This window comes from Neocloeon triangulifer, unplaced genomic scaffold (genome assembly GCF_031216515.1).
Source record: "Neocloeon triangulifer isolate White Clay Creek 2 clone unplaced genomic scaffold, ASM3121651v1 ptg000017l, whole genome shotgun sequence".
Taxonomy (NCBI): domain Eukaryota; kingdom Metazoa; phylum Arthropoda; class Insecta; order Ephemeroptera; family Baetidae; genus Neocloeon; species Neocloeon triangulifer.
In genome coordinates this window covers 8,001,231-8,013,373 of record NW_026775559.1, presented here as the reverse complement: position 1 = coordinate 8,013,373, position 12,143 = coordinate 8,001,231, and the positions used below count along the sequence as shown (strand labels likewise).

At 42.4% G+C, this 12,143-nt stretch overlaps 3 protein-coding genes across 7 annotated transcripts in view; 1 reads left to right on the top strand and 2 right to left on the bottom strand.

Moving 5' to 3' along the window:
- The window catches only part of LOC132203426 (protein unc-13 homolog B), a 170,268-nt gene extending 166,688 nt beyond the window's left edge, over positions 1-3,580 (bottom strand). For all 5 annotated transcript variants that reach the window (XM_059631220.1, XM_059631222.1, XM_059631223.1 and 2 more), the window contains exon 1: positions 2,899-3,580. In XM_059631220.1, the coding sequence (XP_059487203.1) occupies positions 2,899-2,920 (22 nt within the window). In that variant the 5' untranslated portion in view covers positions 2,921-3,580. The remainder of the gene's footprint in view (positions 1-2,898) is intronic.
- A 196-nt stretch (positions 3,581-3,776) lies between these two features.
- Positions 3,777-9,322, bottom strand: LOC132203428 (regulator of nonsense transcripts 1). The gene is made up of 15 exons (XM_059631226.1): positions 8,951-9,322; positions 8,703-8,813; positions 8,103-8,425; positions 7,839-8,051; positions 7,604-7,776; positions 7,336-7,543; positions 7,118-7,277; positions 6,778-7,061; positions 6,249-6,721; positions 5,963-6,189; positions 5,674-5,907; positions 5,362-5,623; positions 5,130-5,306; positions 4,824-4,990; positions 3,777-4,677 (listed from the first exon to the last, which is right to left on the bottom strand). The coding sequence occupies exons 1-15, from the start codon at positions 9,137-9,139 to the stop codon at positions 4,480-4,482; spliced, it is 3,399 nt and encodes a 1,132-aa protein (XP_059487209.1). The 5' UTR covers positions 9,140-9,322; the 3' UTR covers positions 3,777-4,479.
- Positions 8,909-11,504, top strand: LOC132203430 (uncharacterized). The gene is made up of 3 exons (XM_059631227.1): positions 8,909-9,693; positions 9,838-10,167; positions 10,265-11,504. Exons 1-3 carry the CDS (start codon positions 9,510-9,512, stop codon positions 11,380-11,382), a joined length of 1,632 nt encoding a protein of 543 aa, XP_059487210.1. The 5' UTR covers positions 8,909-9,509; the 3' UTR covers positions 11,383-11,504.
- The last annotated feature ends 639 nt before the right edge of the window (positions 11,505-12,143 follow it).

Below are 12,143 nucleotides of genomic sequence, written 5' to 3'. Positions count from 1 at the left end.
AAATGTCAAGTGTGCTTGCAAATATGTCGGGTTCCATTTCCCACGCGGCAGCTCTCGGCAAAAGCTATTCTTGGACGCTGATGCTGCACTTTTCCGCCCGCACACATATCCATCCATACAAGAAAGCAAATCTAGTCAATACTGCAGGAGGACAATTCTGTTCGCCCACACATATTTCCATATCGGGACCGTTTGTTTAATTACCGCGAAGAGTAGGTCCCTAGCTCCTGACGGCGGGCTCCAATTTCATAGTTCACGGACCATTTGTTTGCTCACTTTGCGCCGAGACGAACAGAGAAAGAGAAAGGTCTGGAGTAAGTAGGCAACGCGGCAGCCTCGCCAGTCGAGCGGGTTGCAGTGTTTTAAATCTCGTAGGCGTTTAATTACACACTCAGGCAGAGAGAGAGAGAGACGGTGATGAAATATTATATCGTCTGTCAGATCCACACCGGCGAGAGCGACGAGGCGCTTGAAATATATTGCGATGACTGTTGCTCTGAGATGCTCAAAATCTGATTAATGGATGGCCGGGACTATTGTTTTCATGGAAAAATTATAAAAATCAAAATCAAGACATTTGAATTAACAAAGATTGATCATAAAATTTAAAAAAATATATACATTATTTTTCATTTTCGTATTAATTGCTTCTTATTTAAAAAAAAAATCCAATCTGTGAACTAATAAATAATATAATATAAATAAAATTGGTCATAATAAATCTTTAGAAAAAATTCATTACGAATATTAAATACTTACAACATAATTAATCCAGTCCAAAATTCAAGAAAATTACTTCTGTAAAAAATTAATTTTTTTACCCTTTTTTTCTTCAATATATAAAAATACAGATCTCTAGAAATCCGATTCACGAGAAAAATATTTTGACTGCTAGACAGCTTTAATAAACAGGCAGCGAGGTCTGATTCAATTTCATCCGACGTTTGACTGTCAGTTTGATGAAGGTCGATCTTAGGCGGCTCTGCATTATTATTTACCAATAGCTCTCCGCCGAGAAATCAAAGGATGCCGCCCGACTGCCGAGACAAAATTCCGCAAATGCCCGGCAAGCAAATTCCTCCTAGCGAAATTGCTGTCCAGCTTCTCCAGCCTCGCTCTTTTTTTTTATTGCGCTCACATACCTGCTCCGTAAAATTTATTATTCGCGCGCGCTAACAATAAATCAGCAAAAACGAATAAATTTGGCCGACGATAAAAATTATTTACGGCACGTTCGATTCGCAGAACGTCCGTTTATTTCATTCAACTTTGCGCGTTTGTTTTTGTTTGGGGCAAAAGAGACAAAACGCTGCACTGATTGGATGACCACTATGACCAGTCCCATTTTATTTAATGCATTCGCGGCGCGCGCGACGCCCGACAGACATAACTTTTGCCCTTTTAGCGCTGGAAATTATTGCATGTTTGTGACTCTACAGGCAGAGACTGGCGGATTTTTTTACTATAGATAGAACATCATGTTGATTCGGTTTATCCATATAGGCGAGATTTATTCAGGGGCAGTCAAAATTAATAACTTTTACACTATATTTAATTAGATTATGGATTTTTTTTTAGTTTTAGCGGCAGATCTATGAAAATACGTCCGACAGAAGCCCTCATTTTTTGGCAAAAAATTCCGACGAGCTCTGAATACAAAATTCGTGTGCTGGAATTATAAAAGTTTAATTAGCTAAAACGCCTTGCTAGATAGAAACACGTCTCTCAAATTGAACTGATTACATTTTATAATCCTGATTTGCATAAGTTAAATTCCCAATTTTAAAATTTAATCCAAACCCTCATACTTGTTCTTATTTTACTAAAATTTTTATTCGTAGTTTAAGCAATCTTAGTCGGTCGAAAACAATCACAAACTTAATTATAAAACTCCTTCAAGCTGAGCAAATATTCAATAAAACGGTATTTCTCTGGTTTTTTTTTAATGCATATCAAAGATAAACGGCAAAAGCGGCGGAAAGAGTGCAGCTGGAAATAGCCGCTGCTTTTTTTATGAAGCGCTAGATTGCGGCGAAGCAGTTTGGAATTCAAGTGGCTGCTCACAGGCAGTGCACGAGCCAATTAAATCGCTGGCGAATCGATAAGCGCCGCATGCATTTTGTGCACCACAACCCACTCACACACTAACAAAGTGAATTTCCCTTTCTTCTTGACTGAGTGTGGAAGGCTTATCTGCGCGGCGACACTTTGTGGGCTTGAGTGGCGTTTGGTTTCCAAGATTTCTCAAACACTTTTGTTTGAAGCTTCACGCAAAATGAATTCTACAGATTGTATACTTTTCTCAATTTTCACAAGGCCATTAGATATTTAATCATTATTTATTTACTAACCATTCACTGAAATAGTAACAATTTGATAATTTCAAGATAATTATTTCTAAGTGAGTTTTTTTCTCACTGCCGTCGATTTCATTAATTGATTTTTGACACCGAATTATCAAATTTGAAAATAAATTTTAATGCTAAATATTCATATAAAAATAGCAGTTGATTTATTTATATTGAATATCATCCATGTTTCAAAAAATTATATTATTTCTATTTTTTCTATTTCTAATAAATTAACAGTTCTTTCCACAATATTGCAAATTTTTAATTAAAAATTTAGACTTTTATAACTTTCTTCAATTCATCATTATACGAAAAATATGTTTCCAATGAATTTACTAATATTAATTTAAAAAAAATTATTTATTCATTATTGGTGGAAAAAAATTGTTTAAAAAACGATATCATCTAAAAACGTGTTAATTTAGTGAATAAGATTAAATTAATTGTGATACATGTTAAAAGTAGCCTATGGTCAGTGAAACTGGAAGAGCCGCGCTCGGGCCGAAAGACGCCGAGCAGGGTGGTCTAGCACGGTGTCAGGACTCACCTGTGACGCTGAGAAGGGACATGGTGATGCAGCGCGGTAGCTCTCAGGGTCGGACAGATGTGCAGCGAGACGAGCAGAATCCCACTTCTGCTGCAGCCGCGGCGAAAGGGTTAGCACGGCATTTGCGACCCGCACTGGCACACGGCACCCGGGTCGAGACAACTGGCCGCACTAGGCGAGGCTGGCACCGCGGCTGCACCTACCAGGGTCCATCCGGTGGCCAAATACTACTCGCAGCACCGCTCGAGCACCACACACACGTACGCGGCCATCTTGGAAAAGACGACGGGTGGAAAAACTACTTTTACTCTGACGTCATTGCCATGGCAACTTTGAGGGAGTGCGAGAGAGAGCTGGCTGGCTGGCGGGCGGTGTACTAGCCTGGCCGTATTGCCTGCGCTGCTATCTATAACTTCCACTTTTCCGCCCCTGTACTGCTGATGTTTAACCCCCGCACCCCCGCCACCGCAGCCCGCCAATGCGCAAAAGCGACCTGCTGCCTCACTTTCCGTTCGCACTACTCGTCGTCTCGCGTGTCTGACGTCTCTCCCGAGGCAACTTTCCGGCCGGACAGGGTCCTTGGGTTAAGTTTGAGGTCTTTCATTTTGGGGCTCGCGGCTCCTCGGGAGGTATGCAACCGGTCGATCCACGACAGCTGCTGGGCGAACGAGGTCGTCGAGGGGATCAATAATCGGGTAGCCCAGAAATCACGCGATTCAAATGTGTGCGGCGACGGCGTCTTTCCAGGCAGGCCCGGCAAAAAGTGAAATCGCCAATACAAACTTGTTGCGGATGATCTGATCAGAAAAATAAACTGGCAATTCCCAATCGCAAAAATAATTTTATTTCCATACTTTGGAACAAAAACTAAGTAATCTTAAATAAAAAGGAAGTACATTTTAGCCGGTTTGAGGCGCATACAAAGTGAGTCTCTCATCCGTTAGTGGCGAGTTGCAAATACCCTGTTTGATGATAATTTGTCGGCACTTCATGTGCGCCTCAAGTCAGAAACGTCAAATTTAAAGTTGCAGCTGTTGATGCGAATAAATTTTCCTTCAAATTAAATAGGACCCCTTCTACGTGTGAATTTTCTGATTCTCAATTATTACAAGCAAATTCTAACTCTAACTGAAAATTGTTAATCCCTTTTAATGTTTGATAACTGTGTTGCTGGTGGTTTTCGGTGTGGTTAGTTAGTGTATATTTCTTCGTCTCCATTGATTGCAGTGCTTTCGATACTCCGTGTGATATTTTGATTCAAGACCAAAGCGGTTGGTACTGAACGATCGCTGCTTCAGATTCGGGATGCTCTGTCCACTGCCTCCTTCTATAAATCCCCCATTCCAGACTCGGTGCAATCTCAGGTGAGACTGAGCAGCTGGAATAATCGACTCCACGGCAGGGACGAGAGGCCACAACTTGATCTGGAAAATCTTGTCTCACTTCAGGGGGCCTTTCTTTTCTCCTTTCTCTTCACAACAGTGTGTTTGTGCAGCAGCTCATTTTTCGTATCTCAACCTTGCTCAGTCGCGACGCGAGCCTGGGATTTGCGAATTTAGGTGTGTGATCCTCCGTGCGAGTTCAGTACGGCTGAGAGAACTGGCCGCCCTGCGATGCGCCCGAGTAGAAGGCGGACCGGTCTCCCTGGTATGTCGAGTCCTGCGAGAGAAGTCCGTCGACTTGGGAGTGGTAGTCACCACCCATCATGTAGCTATCTTGAGAGAACTCTGGCTGGGAAAGACCAGCCTGTGAGAGGCTGAATCCTGGCTGAGACATTCCCTGAAATAGCAAAATTTAATAAGTCGTGATTTCAATTTTTGTATAAAACATTTTTTTTTTTAAAAATAAGTGCAAACTTTTACAAAGATTATTTTGATTTTTTTTAAATCCCCCCCCCCCCCCCCCAGATAATGTTTTATTTTTACCTGGGACATTCCTTGAGTTAAAGGCATATTCTGGCTGTATGGTTGTGACGCCTCTTGACTGCTCAAGCTCTGTCCACCAGTACGAAGAATTCCACGGCCAGGCTTTCCTCCACGACCTCCTCGAGTGTTACCGCCTCGGCCATTACCTCTTCCACCTTGACGAACGTCTGCAAGAAAACATTTTTTAATTTTTAATAAATAAAGGCAACATCACAGCTATTTACTAGCTAAACGGAACTTTATTGAAACCCATTCTCTTATATAATTGAAGATGCAAGATGAAAAAAAATAAGAAGCTTAACTTACTTTGTAAAGATTGTTGGTGTTGATTGTAGAATCTAGGAGGAACGTGTGTCATGTTCATGAACATTCCAACAGGCACTGGCATGTTATTCATAGCCGCCTGAGCCCTCTCAGGTGAAATGTAGCTAATGGCATCGTGGGTTCGGCTGTAGGGGTCCATTTGAGCACCAGGCCACAAACCTAATGATTGTAATTATATTAGCTTAAATTATAAGTTTCAGGGAATCCAGCTTACATTGGTTTGGTCTGTAGTATGTAGAGGGCCCTGCCATTCCATTCATGTGTCCTCCGGTCCTGTCGTAGATGCTGCCAGGGATCATGGCTTCGCGAGCATCATACATGGTTGTCAGCATGAAGTGGGTGCCAGGATTGGCAGAGTTGATCAGTTTTTTGGGTTTGGAGAATTGAATGAGCGACTCCTTTAAGTTGTTTAGTGGTCCTTCGACCAGCACCTTGTGTTCTTTGTAGAAGTTCAGCAGATTATTCCAGAGAGGTTGCTGAAAATTTAAACAAGTCAAATATTTTACAATTTTTAATTTTCATTTACCTTAGAGAGGATCTTTGGATTTCCAACAATGATGATACCATATTTAGCTCGAGTGAGAGCTACATTGAGACGTCGCGGGTCATTCAGGAAACCGATTCCTTGGTGTTCATTAGAACGGACGCATGACATAATGATCAGGTCTTTCTCTCGACCTTGGAAGGCGTCGACACTTGCAACCTCAATTTCTTGATACAGCTTTGAATGAAGAGAGCCTTGGTACTGCATGTATTGAACCTGTGTAAATTTAAAATCAAGCGGCTGCACAAAAATTAGATTTAAAAAAACAAACCAAGTAAGCACGTTGACCTTCGTAAGGGGTGATGATTCCGATCTGCTCTGGCTTCATACCAGCTTTCAGGAATCTGGTGGTGATTTTTTCAACATTGGAAGCTTCGGTTCTGTTCAAGTAAGAGGTTCCTGATCCTGCAATTTCCTCCTGACCTTGGGTGACATAGAAGAACATGGGCTTTTCAGGCTGAGGCCAAGGGAAATCGATGCCCTTCAAACGTCTGTCATCTACAAAGTTTTAAGATAGTTAGATTTGCATTCAGCTTAAAATAATTTATTTCACAAACCATCACTGACGCCATTCTGCAGAGAGCCCTCGTAGAAGAAGTTTGATGGGAATCTTGACAATTCAGGGTGCATTCGGTACTGAACTTCGAGACGGAAGGGCTTGATGCCCAAGACCACAAGGCGTTCGAACAGTGACTGTGAAAGGCCAGCTCTGGCAGCCTTCTTACACATGACTACAGGACCCAGCTGACAGTGATCGCCGACCAGAATCAGTTGTTTTGCCCCAAGGACAACTGGCACCATGCACTCTGGTTCAGTGGCCTGCATGCTTTCGTCGATCAAAATGGAGTTGAATTTCTGTCGCTGCAGTCTTGGGTCTCCGGCGCCTACACAAGTGCAGCAAATCACATCTGCTGCCTCAATCAACTCCCTCTCAGCACTCTTCTTCAACATCCTGTACCGCTTTTCATCCACAGAGGACAATTCTCCGGTCTCGTCCTTTAGCTGCTGGAGCTTTTGCAGCTCAGTATTGCTGAAATAAGATGTGGAGTTACTAATAATTCTAAAGCAAATAGAAATAATTTATACCTATCCATATTTCGGATTTGATTATGCAGCGCAAGGAATGACACAGGCGAGTCGATGGCCTCTCTTGACTTGGCGCAGAGACGGACAACCTTCAGTCCGGTCAGGTGTATCTTCTCTGTCAGCTGGTCTACAGCCGTATTTGAAGGAGCGCAAACCAAAACTGACCCATTGCTCTGCTTCACCAGGTGGTAAACAATTGACGCTGAGGTGACGGTTTTTCCTGTTCCAGGAGGACCCTGAATCAATGACAAGGGACGTTGCAAGGCCTGTTTCACAGCGTAGACCTAAATTAAGATGAAATTTAAAAATCATTCCTATCCGAATATTTAGCAATACTTACTTGAGATCTGTTAAGATCAGGAAGATTGGGTGCTGAGAAATGTTTGGGCAAATTACAACGAAAGAGGACCTCCTCTACTTCGTGTCCCAGTAGACGATGATAGATGTAACTCGAGACTGAATTCTCGTCAACGGCGAATTTTCGGAGAGCAACTTGCATCCTGAATTTGTGTCAAAATGTGTCAAATAATTTTTTAAAATACTTCATCTGAGACTGACCTGTCGAATGAAGTGGATTTCCAAATGAAGTCAACAACAAAGTTTGAAACACAATCAGTGGGTGCGCCGGTGCTGCTTTTCAGCTCAATGCCAACTTCTTCTCCAAAGTTGTCGGGAATTTTTATAACGTGGCCCACACCAGACCAAGGCTTGTGAAGCTCACCCAGGTAACGCAGGCGCAACTCATCACCATGCATTAGTTTCATGTCTAAAATGTTAAATAAATTTTTAATTTTATTTGTCCAGGCTTAAATAATTACTAACAAACCTCCATCAGTTTTCGCAAGTGTGAAATAAGCAATGGTTTTCTTGTTGAGACCAACATCCCAGCGTACTTCAATGTTGTCTTGAGTCTGCGACTCTTTCAGCCTTTTGTCGTAATCAGCTTCGAGTTTGACAAGAGGCCCAAAAATGTTCTGGTACTGGTATCCATCTTCGTACCTAAAATTTTTATAATGTAAGAATCGTAAGATTGCTTTCGAAACAAATATTAATTTTTTTACCTGAGCAAAACTTGCTGCGGTTCTTCGTCCACGCCAGGTTTTTCCAAATCCTGGTATGTGGCTTCAGCGTTTTCCTTCCACAACTCTTCGAGCTTGTTGATCTGCTGGGCAGAGATTTGCCTGGCCCGCATTTGGTCTCGCTCGCTGGGATTTTTCACCAGCCAAGACAAAAAGCACCTGTCTGCAATAAGTGGCTTCCATTGCTCTTGGTCCCTAAATATTTAAAATTGATATTAATTTTCCAGTTTAAAATTTCAAACCTACCAATTCATGTCCTTCAGAGAACTCTGGGCGGCGCATGGCTGGCGACAAAGGAGCACCACGACCGAGTCGGCTTTGGCCGGAATGAACCCGAGGACAAAGACGTTCCGGACTCCGCATGAATAACACTCAAGTACGGTTTCTCCCAAAGGTCCGTCCTTATGCAAAGTCACCTCCTTGTGCTTGGCTCGGACCAGATGGTTCACAATGTGGGAGCCAGATGTGTTGCCACGACCATTGCAGAACCACTTTTTGCATATGTTGCACATAACCACACAGCCTGGGTCGTGGATGCAGCAGTAACGGCAAGCAAAGTCTGGCAGGTCCTGTAGAACAAAATTTTTAAGAAGAAAAGCAAAACAAACAAAAGAGATTAAAAAAAGTTAATATTTTTACAATTTAACAAGTACAATAAAATAATGTAATACTTTTTGCAGTTTTCAAATGGAATGAATCACAACTATTTAATCAAAATTCCTACCAGATTAAAAACAATTTTAATTTTTTTTATTTTTTTTTATCAACTAAAAAACAGCGATTTAAACTTTTTCCGTTTTGCTTTCATGCTATGTATTTTTTTATCACTTTAAAACCTATAAATACCCGGTTGTAATAAGCCTCCTCTTCCTCCTCCTCAAACTGCAACTCGCCCAAGGCCGAGGTGACCGCGACAACGTCCCTGTCCGTGCCATTCTCCAAAATTAGCCCGTTGACCTGCAAACAGAAACGCAGCGTCAGACCCAACGAGTCCTTGACCAACAAATTGCGGCCTTTTAATCTATTAGTGTGGTGGCGCACTAATTTTTCGCGCACACCACGCTTGCCTTGCTCAACTTTTCCCCCGTCCTTACCTGTCCGGGCAAGATCGAGTGGTGTCCGATGTCCAACTGGGACGCCTGGGTTTGGCTCTGCGAGGGCAAAGTGAAGTCCTTGAAGTCGAACTCCGAGCCCTGCGTGTCGGCCCCGATCAGATCGGCACCTTCGTCGGTGTCCAGGAAGGTGAGCGTCTGCGAACTCGGCCCGTACGTGTCGACACTCATTTCGGCTCCGAATTCGCGAGTGCCTAATTCAACTCAACCAGCGGCCGCGTCTGCTCGCGACCTCGAAAGAGTCGATTAATCGTCTCTGATCGAACTATTTACACAAATATCTGTTCGAAATTCACGCCATGTTCAAGCAGCACGTCGTGTTGATCCACAGACTTCGAGACTTTGCAAAGTGACGTCATGCGCGACGTTGCAGCCTATCGGAGACACGTGACAACGTCGCGCCGCCGAATCAAAACAAGATCCATGCGGCCGAGAGGGAAATTCAAACGAGCCGAAGATTACTAAAATTGGGGCTTGGCGATGCCACCGGCGCCGATTTCCGTCGACATTTGACCTCGCCGCCCGCCGAACAAGAGGAGAGATGGACCCGAGTCTGTTCAGCAAGGACGACGGAGTCCTTTTCGTGGGAGAGGGCAACTTCTCATTTGCCTTGAACTTCAAAAAGAGGCATGGAAAGTTGCGGCACGTGATTGCAACCTGTTTCGAGGAAAAAGACAAAATTTTGAAAGGAGCTGAAGAAAACGTTGCTCTGCTTGAAGAACAGGGTATGTGATTTATAAATTAACATAATTATTTTATTAACTGAAATTACTAAACTATAAAATCATTTTTATGATACATATTTTTATTGTTTTGTTGTTATTATTGTTTTCAAAGGAATTTTATTTATAATTTTTTTTCCTTGACAGGTGCTCGTGTTGTGTTCGGAGTGGATGCAACAAAACTTCACACCTACAATTACCTACGCCTGAATGAAGATTATCTTTCCAACTGCATCATCTTTAATTTTCCACACATCGGTGGCAAAATGAAAATCCATCGCAACAGGGAATTGCTGCGCAACTTCTTTGCCAGTGTCAGAAAATTCCTTGCGAATTCTTGTCAAAAGTTGCCTACTGCGTGCACGCCCAGGGTGATTGTCAACCTTTGCAAAGGTCAAGGAGGAACCGAGGCTGATGGAAGCGATCAACGAGTGTGGGGAAATTCCTGGCAAATTAACGAAATGGCTGCAGCTTCAGGTATTTTTTTTCTTAAATTTAATTTCTATTTAATTCAGCTCATTATAAATAAATAAAAACAATTTTTTATATTAAATTTACTTATTTTCATTTTCAGGGTTCGTCTTGAGCCAGATCCTCCCCTTCAATCACGATCTCTGTGATGGATATTCCAGTGTGGGTTTCCGAAGTCGAGAGCAGTGGTTTCACACTGAAAACGCTCTAGTGCACGTTTTTGAACCAGCTCCGCCTCCTCTTCTGCTGCCCAAGGTCACTGAGAAAGAAAGTCTCGTCCAGCTGTCCACTCGCTACGGAAACATTCAATGTGATCGCACCCACCTAGAAGTGTGCGCAGCCCTCTCCGAAGTGGAGACAAATTTCTTCATGAGCACCGATCAAAAGCTAACTCCCCAAATTTATTTGTACAATAAACTGGTCGACTTGATCAAAAACTCATCTCGCTTTGGAGAGAACTTCATGGTGGTGCACACCAATTACCTGCCTTATCACTGCGACCTGAACCTGAAAAGGGTGGCCTGTTACCTGCAGAATTCTGTCAAGTACCTGAGGAGGAGTTTGGCTGATGTGATGGATTTCTGCAAGAAAGACTCTTTTGTCACTTTCGGCCCAGTTTTCAAGCCGCTGGATGAATTGCCCTTTTCCGAGTCTCCAGCGCCGTACCAAATTATCATCAAGCATTTTGAGGTTGATAGAGTCACCGGACTGATCACTCTTTGGCTCACCTCACTGCTTGGAGAGTCTAGTCTGGACGTCGAAATGGACGAAGACCAGTGGACTGTCCAGTACGCCGGGCGCGATCTTGCTTACAAGTGCCACAAAAATGCTGTGATTGTGGAACTGGACCTGCTGGCCAAGGTTTTCTTCAAGCTGGCCAGCTTTAGAGACCTGCTGAACGCCAAGTATGCCAAAAGTACCTTTGTTCCCACCTCCATTTTTCCCAGAACTCATGTGCTGGACATTTGCTTTATTCTGGGAGAGCAGTTTAGTGAGGCCAAGTTCAATGTGGTTTTGTGGAGAGCTTTGGGTCGGTTTGTGATGAAAAAAGAATTGGTGAATACCTACAGTCCTGATGGTGAGGAGTGGACTAGTCACTGCTACCGAGTGCATTACCGCTCTACTAAAGAGGCCCTTTCAAGGAAAGCTGCCATCGTGATGCACCAGGAATTTTTGCCAGAAGTGCTTTTGAAAACAAAGATTGCTCAAAGAGTATTGTGATTCAAATTTGAATTTGTACGTCATAAAAAATGGCTGCTGTTTGGTTGTTAAATATTTGTACAAATTTTATATTTATGTGCATTACAAATATTATTGTGCAAATAAAATTTATTAAATTACAATCTAAATCTATTTTCGACTTTTGCTTTAAAATTTATTTTGGTTACAAAATAAGAGTTAGGGTGTTGATAAAATACTAGCTGATTTTATTGTCAAATATTGCAGCATCAATGGGAGGTTGACTTATTCAACACAGATTATAATGACTTCTTAGACTTGCTGAACCACTTTCCGAATGTAAGCTGTGACGGCATTGCATAATCTGCACGCTTTTTGCACACATTTAACTTCTGACATGACACACTTTGTAGCACAAAGGAGATGTAATTTGATATTCGTTAGGCCAGTTATTACTCAAGAAAATGAAAGTTTCTAATAACAGTATATTGAAGTAAAAAAAAGAAAAACTTGGTGTGTGTGTGTGTGTGTGTGTGTGTGTGTGTGTGTGTGTGTGTGTGTGTGTGTGTGTGTGTGTGTGTGTGTGTATGTTTTTTTTATGAATTAAAGAATTTTTTAAATGAAAAAAACAGCCACGGATCAAAATGAATCAGTTTAATGAAAATGCGTCCTTCTGTGTTGCTCTTATCGATTTTGGTGCGCAAAGAAAATAGCATAATGGTGCTTAAATGGGTTCCATCACACGGCATTCCCTGCTGCCAATAACAAATATGAAAAGAGGGGACCACTGGGAGGTGCAGGTG